Source organism: Chenopodium quinoa, unplaced genomic scaffold, assembly GCF_001683475.1.
Source record: "Chenopodium quinoa cultivar QQ74 unplaced genomic scaffold, ASM168347v1, whole genome shotgun sequence".
In the NCBI taxonomy this organism is placed as follows: domain Eukaryota; kingdom Viridiplantae; phylum Streptophyta; class Magnoliopsida; order Caryophyllales; family Amaranthaceae; genus Chenopodium; species Chenopodium quinoa.
In genome coordinates this window covers 6533984-6561237 of record NW_018743850.1, presented here as the reverse complement: position 1 = coordinate 6561237, position 27254 = coordinate 6533984, and the positions used below count along the sequence as shown (strand labels likewise).

Here is a 27254-nt window from a genome sequence, read left to right as displayed (position 1 = left end):
TATGCTCCGTATTACCTTAAAATATTGCTAACGAACGTTTTTAGGGCATTATATAAGCATTTAAAATATTACCTAAAGTGGTATTAATTCGAAAATATATGACAAATCACGCGTCGATCAATGTAATTAATGTTCATTTTAATTTAATAATTCTACCAACGCCCTCAGAACGTTCGTTAGCTTTTCATTTGAAATAAGCTAGATATATTTAATATTAACCTCACAAACACTTTTGCTTTTTTTAAAGTGAGAATAGAAATATGAATTGAATGGTGATTAAAACCTATCTCGTTATATATTGAATGGTGATTAAAACCTATCTCGTTATATGTCACGTAAGTACTACTGTTTTAGGAATATGGATGTCAGTGGGGCGGGTCAAATAGAAGACTCGCCCCATCCCGCCCCAATGGGGCGGAGATGGGTCTCGGTTTGGTGGGTGGTGGGGCGGGGATGGGGATGAAAACCATACCCATCATGGGTGATGGGGCGGGGGTAGATTTTAAGTTGTACCCGCCCCATCCCCACCCCGCCCCACTTTATACCCGTCCCATCCCCACCTCATACCCACATATATATAATTTTTAAAACAAAATTATATATTTTTATACTATTTTATAAAAAAATTTATATAAAACAGTAAATATAATACTTTGTAATACACTTATATTAAAACAAAAAGGTGTGTAATATTGACATTGATTTTTTTAAAAATAAAATAAAATAAAATTGTATGCTATATTAATTATGTAGGATTGTGTATATGTGAAGCGGGGATTAGGCAGGTCTTGGGTGGAGATTAGGTGGAAGTGGATATCCAAGTGGGGGTGGGGAGGGGATGGTTTTGGAATTGTACCCGTCGGGGCGGGGATGGGGATGAATTTTGGAGCCATCACGGAGATGGGGATGAAAATTTTAGGTGCGGATGGGGATGGGAAATCCAACATCCACCCCGACCTGCCCCATTGACATCCCTATTTAGAAAGCAATTGCATCGGTCTAATGCAACAACTAATTAGAATGCAATAGTAGTCATTCTTTGTGGATATTGTGCATCTTTTTCTTTATTTCATTTTTTTTAAAGGTCTTAATGAATCTCTTCTTTTTTTTTTCAACTAACATGAATGATGAATGTATAGCTATTCTCTCATTTTTAAGTTGGTCTCTTGTAAGACATGCACTTAGGCCAAACAAATGTTATGAGGAGAATTGGTTTTGAAATTATTTAATGATCCAAGATTTTTGTATAACCTTTTCATACATCACTATAAGGATAAATTTATACATTTTTAATGACTTTTGTTGCCTTTTCTTTAATTAATACATGATCCTATATAAAGTCAAATTGTCTTTTTATCATATTCAGCCCCATTTTTGTGTGTGAGACACTGAGACTGAGGTACTGTACCACAGTTTTTTGTTATAGACAATATCTATTAAATTAACTCAAAAGTCCTCAACAGTAGGAATCTAACAATACATCTAGATTTGATACTCCTCACCTTGTTTTTTTTTTTTTTTTTTTTTTTTGAAAGAAAATGAGTTCAAATAAGAAAATTCAAGGAAATTAAAAGCTATCCAAATTCAAACCACAATTAAATTAAACTCATATTTCGTAAGTTAAGAAAAAATAAGTACAAATATATATATAAGTAATACTTGAAATGAAAGGAATGTGTTTTAATAAAAAATGAAAAATGTACATTCTTTTGTCCCTAAATAATATAAAAACCTTATTTCTCTCAAAGTTTGTGTATCTAATTAAATAAAAATTTCGGTCTTGTTCGGGAAAGCTGAAGGTTAAAGTTGTGATTGTGTTGCTCCGTATTAGATTTTGACTAGTTGATTATATTAACTGATTTGATTAGCTAATTGATTTGACTAATTGATTGTGTTAGCTGATTGTATAAAAGTGTTTGATAAATACTTCGTAACTGATTGCATAAAGGCGGTTTGAGTATACGAAATGACCAATAGACATATTTTATTGTGGTAGAGTTTTGTGTTCAATGAGGATATAATTGGCGTTTCACCTCAAATAAAGGTATAATTTTTCATTTTTTTCTCTACTTTTAACTTTTTTTTGATGAAATAATCACTATTTAAATAAGAACTCATAAAGACAGAAAGAGTACCTTATTAAATACGAGTATGATCCCTTAATTATAAGAAGAGGGAAGGTGCGAGTGGGGGAGGGAGGCGCCTAAACGAAAAAGGGAAAAATAAATTAGTGTATTTGAAGGTGACACTTTTCTTTTCATTTTATTTTCCTTCCTTTTTTCTTTCCACCATTCGGCCATTCCCCACCCAATTCCATATTTTTAATTTCATTTCTCTCTAATTTGACTTGACTCACTCACAATTCACATCACCCACCCTTCTCTCTCCTAAAAGTTCCCTCTCTACGCGTTCCTCCCTTTCTCTCATCTTTCCCCCCTTTCCCAAACCCTAAATTCCCCTCTCTCCTCTTTAAAAAAAAAAAATCCCAAAATTATTAGTGTTCGAGCTATCTCCATAAAATCCCAATCCGAGTCCATCACTTATGGACTCGGACTCCAACAAACCCGATGACTCAAACTGGTCATCATTACCCTCCTCAGACTCGAACTTTTTCTTCAACAGAGACGACAACGACTTGCATAACACCCACATAATACCCGACTTCACCTGGTCGTATAACTCATCCGACTTATCAGCTGACGTCGAAGGTTACCAACCGTCCGATCCTCCGACAACAACAGCAGCAGCAGCAGCAACAGCAAGTGGTAGTAGTAGTCATGAGTCTCATCTATTACTAGGTGATCAAAACTCCGACATCATGCCACCGAATCCGTCGGCATCCTCGAGCTCATCCGAAGATCTCGCCGATAAAAACATCGGTAAAGCGCCGGCATCAGCAGCAGCAGTAGCTGACACTTCGTGAGTGGCGATCACCGTACACCACTCACTATTTTTTTTTTCTCTTCTTATTACAATAATTTGATTAATTTTATCATTTCTTTTTTTGGTAAAAATAAATAAATAAAAATTCTTTTCATTGGAGGTGAAGTCATGGGGTCGGGTAAAGTGAATACACTAAAATTTAGGGGCTTTTTTGGGATCGATCATATTAAGGTAAAAAATAATTAAAAATAAATAAATAAAAATTAATTGGTGAAGAGAGAAAGTTACCCCGCCGTCATTGCGGCGGGAATGGCGTGGGTAACAGGCTTCCTCCATTTTTTTTTTTTTTTTTTTTTTATTGAAAATAGAGTATAGTAAAGTACTAAACACAGAATAAATCCTTCCTTTTTTTATTTAATCAATTTGATATATAATTATATAATGCGGTGCATAAAATTCTGCAAGTTGGTTCGCAACTCGTGGGGAATTAAATGGATGGTATAGATATATAATGAAAGAATCATTTCGATTTTATGAAGGTGATCACATGGGTGGTATAATATGAGTGTAATCGTACTTTGATAATGATATGATATGATATGATATGAATACGAATGTATTTGTATTATGAGGAGTAGTGTAAGAAAGGCGGGCGTTGGAATTTAATCAATGTTTAATGTTTAATCATGCTAATATATATGCTAGTGTTTGGTGGGTGTATGTGTAATGTGTATGTGGTCTCTCTTAATTAATTTTTAGGCAGTGGGTTGTTAATTTTGCTTAGCTTGTGTCACTTGTATGTATATTTATATATGTATGGGGTCCATAATATTAGCCAAAACAAGATTTTTGAGATTAGATTCTTGCTTTGGATTTATTAGACCAAATAGATTACTAGCTTGGTCGTTGTTAATTAATTACCTAATCATTCAAATAGCTTGCTTTAGAATGTATTCAGCATTTATTAACTCTTCTTCTCTGAATTTGTTTTTCTTTTTTTGAAAGATGATTGAAATTTGATAGCTAAGCCTTATAGCTGTTCTCTTTCCAGAAAATTAAATCAAACATTAGAGGGATTCTTATGACTACATGCAGTAATTTATTTTTTGTTACGATAACATTGCTGATGTGGTGTTACCTGAAGTGTCTATTTTTGATTGGGTATGGGTGAGTAACATGGTCAGGTGGTGTTACCGTAACTAGCATGTTGTCCAAGATAATGTAACTAGGTGGCTTCGTCGATTTTTTTTCTTCTTTGATTTCTAAGAGTTTTGTTGTTATAGCCACTAATAACTTCAAGACTTCTACAATTCTATACATAAAAGATGTATTGTGATCATATATTTTTGGTAAATAAAGTATTAGGATCAATCAAAGTAGCTTTCTGATCAGTCATAATTTAACTTCCACCTTGTTTCTTTATTCATCGAAAGATCAGCCACCCTAGGCACCGCCCTCTCTAACTTTTTTTTACCACTTGATGATGCATATCTTCACTTTTAACACTACACTATAGTTTCCTCCTACTTAAGTCTTTGCCACAAACATCACGACGATTTCATTTATATATTGAATTATATCTAATGTTTTGCATTGCTATCACGATGTTAGTTGCTAGTGCAATGCTGATTAGTATCTGCCTCTATTACTTTGTCTAATAAGGAAGGGGGGGGGGGGAGGAACATGAAACTTCTGAACTTTGCGTGTGTGTGCGCGTGTGCTTGTGCTTGTGTAGGAGAGGTGGAGGTGGAGCCTTGGAGGGGTATATGAATTCACAATGAGCCACATACTAAAAGCAATGCAATGCTAAAAGTTTTTGGACCTAACTAAGTCAGCCTTTAAATAAAAATTTGGACCTAAGACAGATACAAAGTAAGAATTCCTTTTTAAGAAGTTGATTAAACAACTAAAACTTCTTCAATACACATATTATAAATACAAAGGTATGCTTTTAAAAAGATGAGTATGGTCTTCTTGCATATATTTTTTTTCATTGGGTGTGTAGGCTGGTATGCTTTATTGTACGTAAGCTAGAGTTCAAGTTTGTAGATGTTTATATTTGAATGATTTTAATTTTATATAACCATGTAGTTCATGCTTTTAATATATAGCTAGTCTAGTTACTGATGATCATGTATGTAAATTATTGTACCAGGACGAAGGTGAAGAAAAAGGGGCAAAAGAGGATAAGACAACCGCGATTTGCATTCATGACCAAGAGTGAAGTTGATCATCTTGAAGACGGCTATAGATGGAGAAAATATGGCCAGAAGGCTGTTAAAAACAGTCCATTTCCCAGGTTCATCTACTAATACATTATTTCAATTATAATATCTATCTCAATAATGTGACTCAAAAAAAGTCATTCAAGCATGAGTTATTACAAGAACAAACTCAAATTCCTTAGTCTTAATTTGATTCAGCATCATATACATGCTATGTATATACTATCTCCTTCATTTACCTTCTCTTTTATTTTCAAAGACTAATTCTAGACAAAGGGAGTATTTGTCTAATTTAATTGGAAGATTATAATAAGAACTCAAGGCAATAATTTTGCCCGGCCACTAAATTATTTGTCCAAACTAGTAATCTATTATGATTTAATGTTGCTAATATTATTCGCAAATTAGATCATTATGATATACTTGCATCTTTTTGGTGCACGCACAATGAGCATCTTGCACATGTCTATATAGTTCAGGCGTTGGTACGTATGATCTAAATAGAATTTAAGACTATTTTAAGACTGTATTTTTTGTTATCTACATGTATGTGGTGTTGGTAATGGTATTTTTATACATTTTCCTAGATTCTAGTTAGGGAGAGAACAACCTTATCCTTAGAAAATAAATTAGGAAAAAAAAGTTTGTTGATTGGTTTTACAAAGCTTAATTGGAATCGAATTTAGTTTAGGTGCAAGTCAGGTGTAATGTCTTAGTTGTATGTAAAATACATCTTTAAATATCCCAATTTGAGAAATTTCTTCTTTCTTTTGTTCTCATTTTTTTATTGTTAATCATTACTACTCGAGCATTAATATATATACTATATAGAGTATATATATACGGAGTAATCCATGATGTTGAATGTGCTCAATTATTAGATTCACACATTTTGTTGGTATATTCCCATTTGCTAGCAAGTAGCAATTTTAACAAAAATTTGAATATTTTTTACAGTGTTTATTTTAAAATGAAAAAAATATATACTCAATTTTTAGGCCAAATGGAGTCACAATAATGTACCTAAGAAGAAAAAAACAAAATACTCCTATTTGTAATTTTATAGAATTTGTTTCTCTCATTAAAAAAAAAAATGATCAGTATCACTCTTATGAGTATATTTGTATATCTAGTTAAGAATATATGCTCTAAACTACTTCCTCTCTTCAATTCAACATTCTCAGAGAAGAACTTTCTAAGATGCTTTATGTATATTTGCCAATCTGGAAAGAATTATCTTCCTTGTCCAGCAGCAAATTTGATTGCTATATGGCTGGCTCGAACTTAGTTGTTCGATTCGTTATATCCCAGAATCATATTCATCTTAATTATATATGCAATCAATAGGCATATAATCAACATATAGATTCGTTACAATAGTGTTTATACGCATTGATTTTGAGCAAGCTTTGGTTGAGACAGTGTCACACTAATTTGATTGATGAGTAACATTTGGAGTTAATAAATAAATAAATAAAAATTATTCGTTATATATATATAAATTTCTCAACCGCGTAACTAGTCTTGTGTATGTTATTGTGAATTGTGATGTATTTGTAGTCTCGGAATCATACTAGACATTGCCAATGATCTACAAGTTTTCTATGTCTTGTGACGATAGCCTAAAAAGTTAGGTGAAATGTTGTTAAAAGTGTGTTAAATTTGACCATAGCAAAAGGAGCTAATTAATTACAGACTATGTCTTCTTGTTTGGATTGTTGCAGGAGCTATTATCGGTGCACAAACAGCAAATGCACCGTTAAGAAAAGGGTGGAACGCTCCTCGGAAGATCCTAGCATAGTGATCACAACTTATGAAGGACAACATTGTCATCATACAATTGGATTTCCAAGAAGTAGTGGATTTCTTAGCCATGAAGGTGCCTTTCTTGGGCACTTTGCACCTCCTATGTCGCCTCATCATCAATCGCGGTTCCTCTATCAAGGAATGCAATTTTCACATGACAATTCAGTTACTAGAAGCATTGCACAAGCTTCAATTAGTAGTGCTACAGTGCAGCAGGCTCACCATCAACAACCAGCTCCCAGCGACACCACGGATTCACCTTCATCGGTTTCTCAACAAATGCCGCCTCTTAGTAGTGGTGAGGGATTGCTAGGGGATATTGTGCCTCCTGGAATGCGAAATCCTTGAGTTGGAGACTAACAATGCAACATATATATGGTATGTATATTATTGCACTATTTTGTTTGCAAATTATGATTTGGAATGCAATCAAACTTTAGTTATTTACAAAATTGATATTATGTGATCACAATATATAGCTTATGCCAACATAATTGAAGTCAAATTGGGCTAATTTATCATTTAGCTATAGCACCATCATGCTTATCTAGGGAAGCAATATTAGTTTATTTTTTGGACTTTGAAATATATAGGTTTTTTTAATTCATGTAAGTGCATTGGCTTTCTAACTTGTAGACTGAGCCGAAAAGGCTCGTCCTATATCAACAGTATCCTAACTTGTTTAGGAGACCGCTCCACATTAGTGGTGCTTTTCCCTCTTTCTATTAGGGGGCATATTTTGCTGCTAAGACTTTTTCCAGTATAGGAGTCGTTGATTAATAAAATAATTTTTTCAAGAAAAAACGTAGCTGTAATAAAGAGTTGGCAAACCATGCTAAGAGAATCTATTATTTACTTGAAATTGGACCTTTGGTAAAGATTTGCTTCAAGCTAGCTAATAGAAAATGCAACTGTTTATCTTTTTTGCTGTAATTTTATTTGCTTAGCTTAATTCTGAATTTCATACATTACCATATTCCTTACACCAACAAAAAAGCTAAGCTACTAGAAAAACTTTAGCTCTATTGTTCATGGTTATGGTATGGTAACTAGCATAGAGTATATAATGTAATGAATTATTTGTGGCACGCCTAGGAGTAGATAATGGTTTGATGATAAAAAGGCTAATTTAAAACAAATTATATTCTTTCCATCTTGCAGTCAAATGTTAGGAAGAAGTGCTCCTGCTACTTTTTTTTTTTCAAACTTTGACTTATACATCAATAATATATACTAGTACATTGAAAATGAAGTATATATATATATATATATATATATATATATATATATATATATATATATATATATATATATATATATATATATATATATATATATATATATATATATATATATATATATATATATATATATATTTCAATTTAACTTTTGTATGTTTTAGTGTACTGCTAAGGAAGATATGCTTAAATTGTGGGGTGATATGAGGATGTAAATTTGTTTAGTTGGTTGAAATTACAAGCTAAGGTTGATATTCAAGGGTTAACACCTAGTATATATATCGAACTTTTGTGTTATATGTCTATATCATATATATGCCTTTTAGCACTCTCTACATCAACAATTTAATATAATTTGGTATATTCTTGACAACCAATAATTCCATGGAAAATCTTCAACCTTGAAAAAATGAAAATATAATACTACCTCCGTTTCTAAAAGTTCGACTCACTTACTATTCATGTGATCAAAATAAAATAACTTTGATCACATTTTATGAGTTATACAATATAAATAAATTAGCATGTGAGATTATATTAGATTCCCCTTATTATAAATAATCCAAATATCAACTTTTTACAAATTTCACTTATACACAACCGGAGTTATTCATGGTCAAAGATGTTCATTGGAGACCGCACAATTACAAAGTGAGTCGAACTTTCAGGAACGGAGAGAGTATATTACTATGAGGTACAAGTATTAGATTACATCGTTTATTCATTCCCACTACAATATTATTTTTGAATGTTTTATCAATATATCTTGTTAAAGATTGACCATGATCAAATTCAACTATAAAATCAAGTGGGGAAAATCAATTATTTGTAATTGTAAGTAAGTAATTATGATTAAGTTAGTATTGTATAAAAAAAGAGATTATTTTAGAGAAATTATGTAATATCCTAGGATTCTTTTTATTAAGTTTGTAGCTTATTATCCATATCATATGTCCCTAGCAAATGAATACATCAAATCAAGAAACAACGTACTCCTATAATACTCCTATAATTTATGAAATGATACTATTGAAATAGTGAGATGATCAATTATCAATTGGTTAACAATAGACCAATAATATTATGGTAGGGCAAACTTAACCTATAGTTTGTGATGTCAACTGTTAGTTTGTTTCCTCGGGGCCATGCACCATGATATATATAAAATATACTATATATGGACTAGTAATGTATTTTATTATACTATATAATTTATTTTTTTCTTGGCTATGAAGATCGGTATATCAAGTCAATCAAGATTTTCTTTGTCTTTTCTATTTGCCTACCTCCCTGTTTTTGTGGCTTTTATGCTTACAAACTTTGTTTGAAAAAAATTATTTAGGTTGACCGTATTAAGAACCCATTTCGCACATATTCCCACCAAACAACATTCACCCACAATTTAGGTGTAGTTTTTTTAATTATGTAATTTGGCATTAGAAATAGATTCACCGAGAGAGTGAGAGTTATGTTTTGATTTGGTACAACAAGTAGTCGGCAAGTCACCAATTAGCCCCTAAAGAATATAGGTATTTTTTTATCTATGTTCGTAGTTCTGCTAAAAACCAAAAAAAAACATATGCAACTATTTGGAAAAAGATATCTCTACAATCTATCTATCAAGATGTTGGACACACACTAACTACGGAGTGCATGCACCTCATAGCTGATGTAGTGATGTATGACCGATGCATGTACCTAGAATAGTATCACTCGTATTATAATAATGGATACACTATACAAAATATATTCCGGGAGGGATGGAGGGAGGTATGATATAGATTCTTATTAGTGGAATACGTTAGTAGATGTATTATAACATTTGTTGTCAAAGATGCAATCAATTTATGTGCATACAGCTCTTATGTTGATGTCTGACCGATGCATATAAATATTGTACCACGTTATATATATTAGTGGATACACTGTACATATATCAAAGGTACGATATAGATTCTTAATAGAATGCGCTTGTAGATCATATTTTATGTCTCACAGTTTAAGATGGGATATTTATTTAGATTTGAAATGATGTACAATTCTACATACTTGGTCCAAGTTCAAGGTTTCAAATTCAATTGTTATACTAGTTGGCCCTTCATTGCGCTGAAAAAGCAGTCTACTTAAATAAAAGGGGGCTTAAAAAAGGACTACTTTGGATAATGGTTGGAAGATTAGTTCCAAGATTTATTGCACCAAAGCTCCATTGACTAGTCACCTTTCCATGAGATTTAATTTGCTTTTTTCCACCACAACTTTTGGGTGACTATATCTGCAGTACTCCATTATATTATCCCACCTACTTTTCCTTCCCATTGCTAATTTTTTTATTACATAGAATTGTAATCTAGAAACTCCTTTTCGTTCACGTTCTTATATCATAAATCTTGCACTTTTTGTTTTCCATCACAAGTGAATTTTTATTTACATGATGATTACATGGATTGAATGAATTAGTTACCATTAGCATATGCATGCATGGACAGCTATATATTCTCTAACTTTTTTACGTATTCTTTCTTTCTTTTTATGTTATTACGAATTAATTTAGAAATGCGTGATAAACTAATGTATTGATCGGTATAAGTAATATGCGATTGAACATAATAGTTTTATATTTTATCTCCCTCACAAGGTGGAGTCACATGGGGGGCGGGTGGAGGCCCGACTCCCATGACTCAATTTCGCGGCTTAGTAATTTATTGTTGACCCCTAGGTATTTTTAGTATAAATACTATTCTTATAGCACATTTATATGTATCTAATGTCTGCCACAATGGTTTGAAACCCATTGTTAGGGATTTTTGATCCTAGAATCAAGCCTCATTAGCGACAAAGACTAATACTTTTTCCTTTTTTAAAAAAAATAAAATCCCTGGTGTTGATGGACTTCGTCATTATTGAATACTTTTTCACTACTCAATCAGTAATATTAAAATTATTTTTAATATTCTTCTTTATAATGTTAAATGCTAGCGTTAGGTTACCCATTGCTAATCTTTTAGATGATCCTTTTTTTTTTTCCTTATTTCCCTAAGCTAATTAATTTGTCATTTGCTATTTATAAATAAGATATAATATGATTAAATATGATCTTTGTATATAAATGTTTTTAATGTTTACAAAGGCTTAAAATGATATATTGATGGTTAATGAAATATATTATGTCTTAATAAAACTAGGTGGTGAAAATTGTACTATTACCTCTATTTATAACTCATGCATAGTCCACTTAATTATATTTCTATTAACCTATTAACCCCATTTTAAGTGTATTATGTCATGTGAGATCCACTTTCCATAAATACCGTGATAAAAGTGTGCATTACAACTATAAAGAAATGAAGGAAGTACATATTTTAGTAGAATATATATATATATATATACTAACCCCTGCTCCCTTATATTGTTGTTGTTTATTCCTTGTCTTAAAAAGTCACAATTGGTCATCAAGTGCATCTTTATATTTAAATTAGAGATATTCTCTTCCATTGTTGCTGAATTTTGTGAAATTCTTCATTGGTCTACCTTTCGTGTAATATAGATATAGTAACCGTGTAATAATTTCTGTGGAGTTACCAGTTCAATAATTGGATTCATAATCCATATATTAGGGTTTTTTTTCCTTATGGGAAGAATAACACACCCTGGTGAATTTATAATTCCTTATATCATACTTTTTGCAAAAATGGGTGTATCTGTACTCTATATTTCACACTCCCTTCATCTCTTAAAGATTACTCCATCTTCATTTTTCACCTTATAAATATTTGTACTAAATGGGTTAGTAGATTTGTCCTTTAACATATGAGATGTTGATTAAAGTAGAAAGAATATTTGGGAACTATACCAATGTACCATGTTAACAAAAAGAAAATAAGTAATCTTTAGCGGACGACCCAAAAAGAAAAATGGAGCAATGTTTAGGAGACAGGTGAGTGAAATACATGTACGTACGAGCTAGCTCAGGTAATTCAAAATATAAACACTAATCAAGGTATGCATGTTTTTTGGTTGTGATTAGCAGGTTGTTTGTAATTGCATGGATCACACGATGATGAGGATGCAGTACAAGTACACTTAATTAGCTTGGAGGTTCAATATTAATTAACAGTACGTGGTAATTATTTATTAGCCCTGTTGATGATCGTAACACAGCAACAGCACAATGAAGTGGATCTTCCATTTTCATGAAGCAATCAACATTATTATCATATTTTATAATTAGAGTGAGATTATTATTATTATAATTGTTATAATCATATGGTCTCACCTCACGACATAGCATAGCATGTCGGCTGTTAATTTAAATATCCCTAGCACTTCTAGCAGGTATATATTTTATAAAGTGCAGATCTCTTAACATTATTTTTTATTTATCCTCTTTATTCTGTTATATATTGCCTTCTATATTTTCATAAGAAGGTCATATTTGCATGTAAATTATACGAGTACATGAGTATATTATACGATCTTCTTTTCATCATTTTTGGACCGTCATTTAGCAGGTATAATATCTGATTCTGGGCATCTCTTCTCTCTCTGTTAAAAAGTCAAAAAAAATATAAGATACAGAATATCTTGTAGCTAGTAGTACAGAATACTATAGATAATGTAGTACTCCCTTCAGCTTTATAAAAATATTTAGATAGTGCGGCCTAGACCTGTTTATCATGGTATTAGAGTTCGGGTTGGGTTTAGTTGTCATCTGTGTCAATATTATGGACAACACACATATGAGAGGAAGTGTTGAGCTTTTGAACAAATCCACATGCGAGTGAAAAGTGTTGTTTAACATTAAAAGAGTGTAAAGTGTTGAAAAGTGTATCTCACATTGAAGAATTAAAAAAGATATGTCCATTTTATAAGGTTAATGGGTTACTCCTCTCATTATCATATGGTTTTAAGGTGGAACCTTTTTAGACTTGTAAAATGAACACTCATAATAAATATGACTTATAGCCCTTTATAAGGTAAAACAACTAAAGGGGACATAAGGAATATAATATTTCCAATAATTTTTACTATGATCTTTTGCATTCTTCGAAATTGATTTTATGAGGTACTTATAGAGTATTAATATTCCAGATTGTATGGCTTTTACCGTTTAACGTGGGATGGTAAAAGAAATAATGCATACAAAGGTTGTTAGGGTGGGTTCCGAGGTTGCTACGTTCACAGCCGACATTGCTATATTTTACTACCTCACTTTTTATTTTGTTTTTACCTCTTTTTAACAATTTTTTTTTTTTTTTTTGAAACACTCTTTTTAACATTTTACCCTACTCTTTCTAGGTTTAGCTCTGCCGTTTTAAGCATTGCATTTATGTTAGCATAGTACATTTGATGATTACATTTGAACTAATTTTAAATTATTACTCTTTTTAAATTATACTACCCTCTTAATTAATACTATTCATACTACACTACTCTACTCTACTCAACTTTGTAGTGTATTATTCCCCTTTTTTTTTTTTTTACTTTACTCTACTTTGTAGTGTATTATTCCCTTTTTTTTTTTTTTTACTACTACTCTACTCTGTATTGTATTATTCCCTTTTTGTTTTTACGGGAACAAATAATAAAATAATTAATAAATAGTCATACGGCATGTCCTTTTTTTTTTTTAATTGCAACACTTTAATCGACATAAAAATTTATGTGATTGAGTTGAATTTGTTAAAAATTGTGTAAATAGGATTTGTTAGAAAATTGAAAAAAAAAAAAAAAGTGATAGTGGGCGAATTAGTTTACATAAGTGATCGAGCAATGACAAAAGTAAAGAATGTGAGAAGATAAATATTTTAAAAATGCAAGTGGGTAAAAGTGGGACCATGTAAGGTAAGAGATATAATAAAATAGTGTGGGATATTTCCATTTTAAAGAGTTTGCAACTGTTTATTATGAACTGATGAATAAATAAAACATAGAGAGTACCTTTACAAGAAATGCACATTTTAATTTTATTCACCGATTTTTTTCATTTATCCTTACTTTTGCTTGATTTTTGTATGGCTACCTAATATTCAATGGAAATAGTAATTATTGTTGTTTTTAATCTAATTGCTTGCGTACATTTGAATATGGTCAACTTTTAACAATTCTTTATTTCTAATATATAATCATATATTTTGATGATCACAATTTTTACATTGGCAAGCTTGAAAACAATAATGCTACAACTTTTAAGAGACAAAGGTAGATTGAGTATGTTTCAAAAAAAAAAAAAAAAAAAAGGTAGATTGAGTATCCTAGTTATTATTATGAATATTTGAAGTTCATCAAAATAAAACACTAAATTAATTTGTTAACTTAAAGATATATCCGAACTTTTTAATTTAATTTTTTAACTCTTAATTTTTTCGTATTTGTTATTATGATGATATGTTTGATGGCCAATATAATCCGATCGAGTCTTAAAATGTGAAATAAGTCAAAGCGGATTGCATTAGGGTCAATCAATTAGGTCAAAGCCAACCGTAGAAATGAAAAATATCGTAAGTAATTGACAAAACTTTCTATGTATTTATTTTGGATGCAACATTTTAGCATTTAACGATATTTACACACCCTACTTTGGCTGTATTTGATGATATGTAATTAAGGAAAAAAAAGACATGCAAGTGGTCAGAAGAAATTGGGGGCAAAAAGAGAGATTTGACTAACTCAAATCTCTAATGTTAGTGTTTGGTTAAGAATCTTGAAGACGATTGAGAGAGAATTTTGAATCCAAAAGGCTTGTTTTGAAAAAACTAGTGATGATAACTTTTTGGTGAGAAATATTTATGATAATTAAGAAGACGACTCTTCTATCATAAAGTTGATCAAATGTACTACCTTTAGTCCTCTACCAATTTTGTTCAAGGTAATAATACATTATACTTATAATCTTATTGGTCATAGACTCATATTACACAATAAAATAATAAGTATCTGTTGATATCTACTTACTAAGAACATTTACACAAACAAATTAATAATATGTACAAGCAGATTAGTCAATTAAATCGGCTCATGCAATCAGCTAGTCAAACCATAAACTACTAACCTTAATTTGTCAAACAAAGCCATAATCATGTGAAAATGTGTTACATTCAGCTGTCTATATGCTTTCAATATATTAACTTTTCATAATTTTTTATTATTGGTGCTTGAAGATATTGATTGTCGACTCCATTAGCTGCATTTTAAAGAACAATAACGTAACTTAAAAAAGTACCGTATTATAAATCAGTTGACTCAATTTGTCGTTCATGTCTTCCTTTGACGGCTTTGACTCATTTATGGTGCGTTTGGATAAAGAAATGGTAAAGAAAAGAAGGGGAGGGAAAAGAAAGGGAGGGGATGGAAGAAAGATGAGTTTTCCTTCCAAATCTATTCATTGTTAGAGAGATCAATTTCTTACAATTTAATCCCTCCATTTCTCTCCCCTCCAATTCCGTTCTTTCCTCATTTGTTATCCAAATAAAAGATAATTCATCCCTCCATTTCTCTTCCCTTCTTTTCCCTTCATTTCCTTCAATCCAAACATAGTGTCAATCAATAAATTTGCTCTACATTTTTGTCCTCATTTGTTGGACATTATATTTATTGTTGTGGGTTTAGGGCCTATATCATGCATCTTAAGTTTGGCCCAAAATTTTTGATCGATAGGCCCATTTATGGCCTAGTCCAAATTAACCTTTTCTTTTAACGAATTTTATCTATGATCTAATTTTGTTTTTTGAAAACTGGTTTTAGTTTAACGGTGTGTTTGGATAAAAAAAAATGGGAAAGAAAATAAGGGGAGGAAAGAAAGATGACTTTTCCTTCCAAATCTCTCCATTGATGGAGAGATTAATTTCTTACAATTTAATCCTTCCATTTGTATCCCCTCTAATTCCTTTCCTTCCCCATTTATTATCCAAATGAAAGATAATCAATCCCTCCATTTCATCCCTTCCCTTCATTTTCCTCCATTTCCTTCAATCCATACAAAGTGTAACCGATTACTACAACTATATACTATGGCTTAGCTCAATACTACTACAACAATAATATAGTCTTAGTCTCAAAATGATTTGGGGTCGTCTAACATGAATCGCCATAGAAAACCGTACGATATAAACAAAAAGGCATAACACAAGATAATCATTTTAAAGAGTTTGAAAAAAAGGTGAGTAAAGAAAGAAAAAGCATCTAAGAAAAATTAAGGGTATTTTTAATTTTATCAGTGAACCAAAAATAAATTAAAGAAAAGTTTAAAAGAGTGAGTTAAAATATTAGAGTAAAAAACATAAATAAATTGAGCTTAAACGTTGGCTTAGCTCTATATGTCGGCAAAATAAATTGAGCTTTCTAAACCACGAGTTGTAGCCTACTTTTGCTATATTTTACTACCTCACTTTTTATTTTGCTTATACCTCTTTTCAACAATTTTTTTTTTTTTTTTTTTTTTTTAAACACTCTTTTTTACATTTTACCCTACTCTTTCTAGGTTTAGCTCTGCCGTTTTGAGCATTGCATTTATGTTAGCATAGTACATTTGATGATTACATTTGAACTAATTTTAAATTATTACTCTTTTTAAATTATACTACCCTCTTAATTAATACTATTCGTACTACATTACTCTACTCTACTCTGTAGTGTATTATTCCCTTTTTTTTTATACTATTACTTTACTATGTAGTGTATTATTCCCTTTTTTTTACGGGGAGAAATAATAAAAAAATTTAAAATAGTCATACGGCATGTCTTTTCTTTTTTTTAATTGCAACACTTTAATCGACATAAAAATTTATGTGATTGAGTTGAATTTGTTAAAAATTGTGTAAATAGGATTTGTTAGAGAATTGAAAAAAAAAAAAGTGATAGTGGGCGAATTAGTTTACATAAGGGATCGAGCGATGACAAAAGTAAAGAATGTGAGAAGATAAATATTTTAAAAATGCAAGTGGGTAAAAGTGGGACCATGTAAGGTAAGAGATATAATAAAATAGTGTGGGATATTTCCATTTTAAAGAGTTTGCAACGGTTGATTATGAACTGATGAATAAAAAAAGGCATAGAGAGTACCTTTACAAGAAATGCTCATTTTAATTTTATTCATCAATTTATCTCATTAATCCTTACTTTTGCTTGATTTTTGTATGGCTACCTAATATTCAATGGAAATAGTAACTATTGTTGTTTTTAATCTAATTGCTTGCGTACATTTGAATATGGTCAACTTTTAACAATTCTTTATTTCTAATATATAATCATATATTTTGATGATCACAATTTTCACATTGGCAAGCTTGAAAACAATTAATAATGCTACAACTTTTAAGAGACAAAGATAGATTGAGTATGTTTAAAAAAAAGGGGGGTAGATTGAGTATCCTAGTTATTATTATGAATATTTGAAGTTCATCAAAATAAAACTCTAAATTAATTTTTTAACTTAAAGATATATTCGAATTTTTTCATTTTTTAACTCTTAATTTTTTCGTATTTGTTATTATGATGATATGTTTGATGGCCAATATAATCCGATCGAGTCTTAAAATGTGAAATAAGTCAAAGTGGATTGCATTAGGGTCAATCCATTAGGTCAAAGCCAACGGAAGAAATGAAAAATGTCGGAAGTAATTGACATTACTATCTATGTATTTATTTTAGATGCAACATTTTAGCATTTAACAATATTTACACACCCTACTTTGGCTGTATTTGGTGATATGTAATTAAGGAAAAAAAACATGCAAGGGTTGGTCAGAAGAAATTTAGGGCAAAAAGAGAGGTTTGACTAACTCAAATCTCTAATGTTAGTGTTTGGTTGAGAATCTTGAAGACGATTGAAAGAGAATTTTGAATCCAAAACACTTGTTTTGAAAAAACTAGTGATGATAACTTTTTGGTGTGAGATATTTATGGTAATTAAGAAGATTGTTAGATAATGTAAACTCCCTTTCGTTGGAGTGTATTCCATTGATTCATATATATGGGGTTACAACCATGAGTCCTATTATCATAGGAAATCTCAAAAGATATCTACAGAATATTCACAAAACTATATCTTTTTATACAAGATAATATCTAGAATATTTATCATATTCTATCATACCCCCCGCAGTCATAGCGGGAGGAGGACGGACGCTGAGACTGGATCTAAACTCCAAAAATAGTTGTCGAGGGAGGCCTTTCGTGAAAATGTCTGCAAACTGATAACGAGATGGAACGTGCAAGACCCGTACATGTCCCAACGCCACCTTCTCACGAACGAAATGAATGTCCATTTCAATGTGCTTGGTGCGTTGGTGCTGTACTGGATTATGAGATAAATAAATTGCACTGACATTATCACAATAAACAACAGTGGCCTGCCGGAGAGGGCAGTGTAACTCCAAAAGTAGATTACGAAGCCAACAATGCCTCGGCAACAACGTTAGCGACGCCTCGATATTTAACCTCTGCACTAGATTTAGAAAGAGTAGGTTGACGCTTAGACGACCAGGAAATGAGATTATCCCCTAGAAAGCAACATTAACCCGAGGTCGAGCGACGAGTGTCTGGACACCCGCCCTAATCTGCATCAGTATAAATAATCAAATGCATGGATGAAGAAGGATATAAGTGTAACCCTTGATCAATGGAGCCCTGAATGTAACGCAGAATGCGTTTCAATGCATCATAATGAGCCTGTCTGGGATCATGCATGAATAAACACACCTGTTGGACTGCATAAGCTATGTCAAGGCGAGTGAAAGTGAGGCACTGTAGTGCACCTGCAAGACTACGATAGAGTGTTGGATCATGAAACTGAAGGCCTGTCTCTGCACTAAGCTTGGATTGAGTATCCACTGGAGTCGCCGCAGGTTTACAACTAGCTATGCCTGCGCGCTCTAGAATTTCCGGTGCATATTTCTGCTAAGACAAAAACATATATGAAGGAGTACGAGTAACAGCAATGCCCAGAAAATAATTGAGAGGACCTAAGTTAGTCATTGGAAATCCAGTGCGTAAGTGAGAAATGATGCGGTCACGCAACAGATTTGAAGAAGTAACCAACACAATATCATCAACATATAATAGCAAATATGCCATGTCTTTCCCATGTCGGAAAATAAATAATGAATTGTCACTTTTAGTAATGACAAACCCCATCTGCAAGTGAAAGTAAGCAAACCGCTGATACCAAGACCTTGGAGCTTGATTTAAACCATATAGAGCCTTGCAAAGCCTGCAAACGTGGCCCGGAAACCGCTTGTCAACAAACCCGGGAGGTTGATGCATGTACACACACTCATTCAGATCGCCATGCAAAAAGGAATTTTTCACATCAAGTTGGTGAATAGACCACTGGCGATCCATAGCCAAACTTAAAACAGTGAGTATAGTGGCCGGTTTAACAACCGGACTGAAGGTTTCATCACAATCAACACCTTCTACCTGAGACCTGCTATCACAAACTAATCGATCTTTGTGTCTTTCAAGATCACCATTAGCATTCATTTTGTGACGAAATAACCACATACAGTTAACAATGTTCACCCCCGCAGGCCTAGGAACCAAATCCCATGTCCCCGTTTCAATTAAAGAATTATATTCATCACGCATCGCAACATTCCAATTTGGGTCGGAAAAGGCTTGTTTGTGATTTTTTGGAAGCGGGGAACGAATGATGGCGGATAGACCGAACTTCGGGTTTGGTTTAAATTCCGTGCTTAGACCGAGTTTGCATTTGAGGTGATAATGGCGGTGGTCTAGTCAAAGTAATTGGCGTTAGGCCGCGAAGGGGGTGGTGTGTATGTGGATGAGGTGCTTGGAGAAGGGCTATTGGGCTGATTTGAGTGGTGTGAGGTAATTGGCGAAGTGGGCTGTTGGGGTTGTTGCTTGGTCGTAGATGTGTGGTTTGTGGAAGTAGCCTACCGGATCGTTTGAGGGGATGGTAGTGAAGGCCGCAGCCCAGCTGTAGCTGATGGAGCAGCGCCACAACCCGCTTGTGGAGTGGGCTGCTCTGTGTGGCGTGCTGGCTGGGTCGTTGACCGCAACCCACCTGTGGCCTGCTGAGCAGTGCCACAACCCGCCTGTGGAGTGGGCTGGTTGGGTGTGCGTGGTATGGGTTGCATACGGATGTGGTGTTGCAAGATTGGTGAAGGGTCATCCGACGCTAGAAAATCATAGTCATTCTATTGAAACTTAGTGAGATGTGTAAATGGAAGAGTATTTTCATCAAAAGTGACATGACGAGATATTATGATTTTATTGGTGGTGATCTCCAAACACCTATAGCCTCTATGATCGAGAGGATAGCCCTAGAAAACACATGGGGTGGAGCGAGGTGCAAGCTTATGAGGCATTGTTGCTGATAAGTTCGGGAAACAAAGACACCCAAAGACCCTAAGATGAGTATAGGACGGGACAACCCCAAATAAAGCTTGAGCCGGAGTGATTTTATTGAGAGTTTTGGTAGGCATAATATTTAGGAGATAAGTGGTCGTTTCTAAGGCATAATGCCAAAAGGCCGGTGGAAGTGATGCATGAAACAATAGAGTACGCTTAACATTGTTAAGAGTACGAATCATGCGTTTGGCTTTGCCATTTTGAGAAGATGTGTGAGGACAAGAGAAGCGAAAAACCAATCCATTTTTGACACAAAATAATTTGAACGGGTCATTGTCAAATTCTCGACCATGATCACTTTGAAAAGATTTAATAGAACGTTCAAATTGGGTTAGAACATATTGTCGAAAATTGAGAAAGGTTTGAAAAGCTTGAGACTTATATACAAGAGGAATAGTCCACACATAATGAGTATAATCATCCAATAGAACTAGATAATATTTGTGACCTTTATTGCTACGAATAGGAGAAGTCCACAAATCAACATGAATAATGTCAAAAGCAGAATAAGTAGTGCTATTTGTATTATGAAAAGGAAAGCGAGTATGTTTTCCTAATTGACAATCAATGCAAATAGTGGAGTCGTGCTCCTTATTACAATCAATCAAATTTTTACTTCTAAGAAAATTAAAGGTGGGTGCCCCTGGATGTCCTAAGCGGTTGTGCCACGTGAATGGAGACAAGGCTATGAGAGAAGTGGCTAGACATGTTGTCGGTGTTGTGGTCACAGGATAAAGGTCCCCGGTACTATTGCATCTGGTTATTAGATTCCCCGTTCGTAGATCCTTCACAGAAAAACCATTAGGATCAAACTCTATTGACACAGAATTATCGGAAGTAAACTTTCTAACAGAAATTAAATTTTTGATAATTTGGGGAGCTAAGTAAACATCACGCAAGGAAAGAGATTTATTAGCAATAGTGGAATGACCATAACTCGTAATTGATGCGTTTACCGTTACCCACTTGAATATAATTAGATGTGCTTAATTTAAAAAGGGGTAAGAGATTACCGGCATTATTTGTCATGTGGGAAGTGGCTCCAGAATCCATGTACCATGACGGATCGTAATTGGGAAGACTCATTTTTGTGAACGCATTTTCGAGTTCAGTTGGAGTCATTGTCGAACCATACTCCGATCCATGAGAAGAGGAAGCTGCGTAGGACTGTTGAGGAGGCCCAAAGAAATAGGCCTGTTGCGGCCTTGTTTGCTGAGGCGGGTATGGAGATCATGGGCTAGCCCACTGTTGAGGAAAAGGGAATGGCGCCTGACCCCATTGTAGGGAGGCTTGTTGGGCCTGATTGGGTGGGCCATTCCACTGTGAAGGCTGTTGAGGTGCGCCCCATTGTGGGCCTGATTGTTGTTGCTGTTATTGTGGAGAACCTCAGCCACGACCCCTGCCTCGCCCTCGGCTGCGACCACAACCACGACCACTGGAGCCGCCACCCTGACTAGCCGGTGCCGCCTGCTGCTGTTGTGTGGTCGTCGAGTTCGTAGTGGTGCCAGACTGAGCCACAAAAGAGGAGGCATGTGACGATGAGTCATTGGCTCGCCGTGACTCCTCAAGTAGCAACCGAGACCTCGCTGTTTTGGAATGAAGGCAACGGGGTTGTTTGTTGTATCATCGAAGCAACAGTATCAAAATCCGTATTCACTAGTCCCGAAACTAGCCGAATTACGAGTTTTTGCTCCGACACAGGTTGATCAACATTAGCTATTTGATCCTTCAAATTTTTTAATTCTCGACAATAAGCTAGAAGAGACGTCAGAGAATTTTGATAGATACAATTGATTAAATTGATTTTCCAGATAAACAGCCCTAGTGGTTTTGTTATCTTGGAAAATTTCCTTAAGTTTATCCCAAACTTGTTGTGCCGTATCCCCTTTGCACAAGATTGTTTCTAGCAAATCAGTAGAGATAGTACCATAAATCCAATTCTTGACAACGGAATCAAGCCTTTTCCACATAGTGTCGAAAAGGTCTATAGGACGTGGTGTTTTTGGGTCAATATGATCAAGAACATCAAAAGCATGAGCATGACACTCAAATAACTCAACCCAATTGGAATATTGGACTTTTTCACGATCAAGAATTAGAGGAATGACATTCTTAATGTTACTAACACCAAGAGTCGGATGAAAGGCTGTGGATTCACCGTCCTTGACCATGGTGGAAGACGGCAGTGGTGTTAGGGGTGGCTAGGGGGGACGGCTAGGGCACAAAAGAAAAATAAAAAATTCGGGAAAAGCAAAAAAAAAATTGCGGAAGCTAGGTTTGGATCTAAAACCTAGGCTGTGATACCATGTTAGATAATGTAAACTCCCTTTCGTTGGAGTGTATTCAATTGATTCATATATATGGAGTTACAACCATGAGTCCTATTATCATAGGAAATCTCAAAAGATATCTACAGAATATTCACAAAACTATATCCTTCTATACAAGATAATATCTAGAATATTTATCATATTCTATCAAAGACGACTCTTCTATCATAAAGTTGATCAAATGTACTACCTTCAGTCCTTTACCAATTTTGTTCAAGGTAATAATACATTATACTTATAATCTTATTGGTCATAGACTCATAGTACACAATAAAATAATAAATATTAGTTGATATCTACTTACTAAGAACATTTATACAAACAAATTAATAATATGTACAAGCAGATAGTCAATTAAATCGGCTCATGCAATCAACTAGTCAAACAATAAACTGTTAACCTTATTTTGTCAAACAAAAGCCATAATCATGTGAAAATTTGTTACATTCAGTTGTCTATATGCTTTCAATATATCAACTTTTCATAATTTTTTATTATTAGTGCTTGAAGATATTGATTGTCAACTCCATTAGCTGCATTTTAAAGAACAATAACGTAACTAAAAAAAGTACCGTATTATAAATCAGCTGACTCAATTTGTCATTCATATCTTCCTTTGAGGGCTTTGACTCATTTATGGTGCGTTTGGATAAAGAAATGGGAAAGAAAAGAAGGGGAGGGAAAAGAAAGGGAGGGGATGGAAGAAAGATGAGTTTTCCTTCCAAATCTCTTCATTGTTAGAGAGATCAATTTCTTACAATTTAATCCCTCCATTTCTCTCCCCTCCAATTCCTTTCTTTCCTCATTTGTTATCCAAATAAAAGATAATTCATCCCTCAATTTCTCTTCCCTTCTTTTCCCTCCATTTCCTTCAATCCAAACATAGTGTCAATCAATAAATTTGCTCTACATTTTTGTCCTCATTTGTTGGACATTATATTTATTGTTGTGAGTTTAGGGCCTATATGCATCCTAAGTTTGGCCCAAAAAATTTTGATCCATAGGCCCATTTAAGGCCTAGTCCAAATGAACCTTTTCTTTTAACGAATTTTATCTATGATCTAATTTTGTTTTTTGAAAACTGGTTTTAGTTTAACGGTGTGGTTGGATAAAGAAATAGGAAAGAAAATAAGGGGAGGGAAGAAAGATGACTTTTCCTTCCAAATTTCTCCATTGATGGAAAGATTAATTTCTTACAATTTAATCCTTCCATTTTTCTCCCCTCCAATTCCTTTCCTTCCCCATTTATTATCCAAATAAAAGATAATCAATCCTTCTATTTCATCCCATCCCTTCCCTTCTTTTTCCTCCATTTCCTTTAATCTAAACAAAGTGTAACCGATTACTACAACTATATACTATGGCTTAGCTCGATACTACTACAACAATAATATAGTCTTAGTCTCAAAATGATTTGGGGTCGTCTAACATGAATCGTCACAGAGAACCATATGATATAAACAAAGAGGCATAACACAAGATAATCATTTTAAAGAGTTTGAAAAAAAGGTGAGTAATGAAAGAAAAACATCTAAGAAAAATTAAGGGTATTTTTAATTTTATAAGTGAACCAAAAATAAATTAAAGAAAAGTTTAAAAGAGTGAGTAAAATATTGGAGTAAAAAACATAAATAAATTGAGCTTAAACGTTGGCTTAGCTCGATATGTCGGCAAAATAAATTGAGCTTTCTAAACCACGAGTTGTAGCCAACTATTGGTTTGGCTTGCGATTACGAGATAGCTTAAGTGGTTAGAGCTCCCCTCCCGGTTCCAGGTGATATTGGGATCGATTCTTATCACCTGCTTTTATGGCTCTCTAAACACACATACGCAAAAAAAAAAAAAAAAAAAAAAAAAATTGGTTAGCTTTTGTCGATTGATACTTTTGCTTATTTATTTTTAAGAAAGGACATAAAATATTACTGTAGAAACTTCACAAATCAATAATAGAGATTGTTGACGTTTAAACCCTTCAACTCAAATGCATAAAACAATTTTTAGGAAAGATTTGCTTCCGGCGTACAATAAAAAAACACAACACGGACTTTCTACAACTTGACTAAAAAAATCACCCGTAAATTAACGAGTACACAGTAATTATAACTACTTCCTCTATGGTTTTTTTGTTTTTTTTTTTCAGACTTTACACGGTCTTCAATACACATCTTGCAACGTAAATAACTTTATTTCTATATGCGTAAAAATTGTAAAAACTCAATATTACTTTGTAATAAAATTTACAATGAGAAGAATCTAAAATACCCTATATTATATTATCTCTTATTAATTAATGAGAATTTATAAGTCAAAATATTGAAAGTTTAACCCAATAATTATTTGTAATGGGGCAAAAAATTAGGGAAAGAAAAAGTAGTTATTTAAACTACTTCTTCCGTTTTTTTTATTTGACACCATTTGATTTTTACACTATTCACAAACTACATTTTGACTAGCTTTTGTGATGTATAGTTACAATAAAACATAGCCAAGTGAAATCTTGTTTGAATCATCTAAATGTATATTTTATTAATATCTACTTTTTATAATTTTATAATGTCGAGAAATAGAAATATTAATGGTTAAAATAGTGCATCGGTAAGTGAAATAAGAGAAAAGTGTCAACTAAATAAAAACGGAGGTAATATGTAAAAAGCAATTAAAGTGATTAGGACTTTAGTGAGTCAATTTATTGATAGCACAAGGTGTCGCAATTAATTCAAAACCAACAAATGGGTCTGAACTCTGAAGCTGTGATTGGACATTACTCGTGGGCCATTATAGAACTGTCAGATCTGATCTGAAATGGGGTTAGTTAGCCAATCTCTGTCAGAGCCCACGGTTTACTAACCAAAGTTTGATGGTGATATGTCAATATATAATTGGCAGTTCACGGATCTGAGGCCCATTGGGCCTTCCACTCTAACTGTTGGATCAGCAGACTAGAAAATTCTATGGCGTAAAGCCCAGCCACTCGAGTGACATGCTTACTTGGGCCTTTTCGAAGGATGGTTTGTACTCAACGAAAACCGCATACATGCTTGGTAAGGGATGCAACTTTGAGGAATTTCATCAAGTATGGAAGGCTATATGGGGTATTGAGGTTTCTCCAAAGGTTCGGCATTTTCTATGGAGACTGTGTATGGGTACTCTACCTTCGAGAGCTCTCCTTAAAGCAAGACACTTGCTGGATTTTGAATGTATTAGGCTGAAGGAGCTCTAGGACTCAGGATCGTACGTGTGGTTCGATGCTTGAAGCAAGGACTCAGGACCTGTGTGAACTTGTGCTTAGCTGGAAGAAAGAGAGTGTGAAGATGCAACAAAAGGCTGCCTATATGGCGTGGTGCATTTAGGGGGAGAGGAATAGGAAGGTCTTTGATGATAAGTGCACATCGAATGCTGTTCTGCTTGCTCGTGTGCTCAGGCAGGTGGAGGAATTGGCTCTATACAGCAAGCGCATTCATTCAATTGTTTATTCAACCTTTACATGTTTCCAAATATAATGAGGTGAAATCCATTTGTTACATACCAAGTATATGAATTGTTTCATATTAGAGGTCTCCCAGAGAAAATAACCATCTTATAAACTTGAGAAGTTATTATTAGTTTACTCTTAAGGTAGAACCTCATTTGAACTTGTTTGTAGGCCTGCCTTTTATAACAGCAAATTTACACAGTATATCATCATTCCACTAATTAAAGGGTCTCTACAAAACATTCAATATAGAGAATTATTTTGATAGTGTGCACTCTACTTCTATGCAAGAGACAATAATATTGAGCAAACAGAAGTTGAGGAGAACAAAGTCTTAAGTCTCGAGAGTAATACATATTCAACTTGTGAAAAGATACAGTCCTCTCATCTTACTCCTTTCCAAAATTCTTGAATTTGTTGACCTCTCTTGATGGTTTTTAATGTATTGACTTCTTCAGTTAATCGATTTTATCATTTGATTCATTGCTATGAGTAGTTGGCCATAAGGCTCACTAGTCTAGTGGACCACTAATACTTGTGCATTTAAATTTGTTAATAGCATCATATTTAGTCATGAAATTCTTCATAGTATCATTGGCCGGGTTTCTTAAACAATGGTTACAAATTATACAAGTCATACAACAATGGATCTTGATCTTACTATTATCCCTTAGGTTATTTCGAATAGAATGGTTTCTTATCAACAATTTCCTAATGCGATATTTAACAAGATGACCCTCTCCGTCTATACCTTTTCTCCCTTTACAATTTGTCTTGTCTTGAATATTACTTCTAAACCAAAATCCAAAAAAAAACAAAAAATCAATGTACAAAAATCTTCAAGTAATGTCTATTAAATTTACCTTATAGAGTCTAGAAAGCTATTAATCACATTATTATATTCCTTTTAATCAATCACAATCAATATGTA

The 27254-nt window shown here is 33.4% G+C and overlaps 2 protein-coding genes across 3 annotated transcripts; one reads left to right on the top strand and one right to left on the bottom strand.

Annotated features, from left to right (window-relative positions):
* Positions 1-1943: 1943 nt before the first annotated feature.
* LOC110686140 (probable WRKY transcription factor 57) lies at positions 1944-12638 on the top strand. Of its 2 annotated transcripts, none has more exons than XM_021862723.1 (4): positions 1944-2919; positions 5039-5182; positions 6833-7292; positions 12177-12638. In XM_021862723.1, the coding sequence occupies exons 1-3, from the start codon at positions 2543-2545 to the stop codon at positions 7260-7262; spliced, it is 951 nt and encodes a 316-aa protein (XP_021718415.1). In that variant the 5' UTR covers positions 1944-2542; the 3' UTR covers positions 7263-7292; positions 12177-12638. The 2 variants fall into 2 exon arrangements, with proteins under 2 accessions (XP_021718415.1, XP_021718414.1); XM_021862722.1 differs by having other exon boundaries at positions 1945-2919; positions 12180-12638.
* A 9595-nt stretch (positions 12639-22233) lies between these two features.
* Positions 22234-22692, bottom strand: LOC110685720. Its single transcript, XM_021862244.1, has one exon. It carries the CDS (start codon positions 22690-22692, stop codon positions 22234-22236), a length of 459 nt encoding a protein of 152 aa, XP_021717936.1.
* Between the last annotated feature and the right edge of the window lie 4562 nt (positions 22693-27254).

What these genes read in the sequence shown, in the direction of transcription:
- LOC110686140 (XM_021862723.1), top strand. Translation starts at nt 2,543, where the DNA reads ATGGACTCGGACTCCAACAAACCCGATGACTCAAACTGGTCATCATTA. An exon ending in GCAGCAGTAGCTGACACTTC is followed by an intron (nt 2,920 to 5,038) that starts GTGAGTGGCGAT and finishes TTATTGTACCAG; the next exon opens with GACGAAGGTGAAGAAAAAGG. An exon ending in AAAAACAGTCCATTTCCCAG is followed by an intron (nt 5,183 to 6,832) that starts GTTCATCTACTA and finishes GGATTGTTGCAG; the next exon opens with GAGCTATTATCGGTGCACAA.
- LOC110685720 (XM_021862244.1), bottom strand. Translation starts at nt 22,692, where the DNA reads ATGGTCAAGGACGGTGAATCCACAGCCTTTCATCCGACTCTTGGTGTT.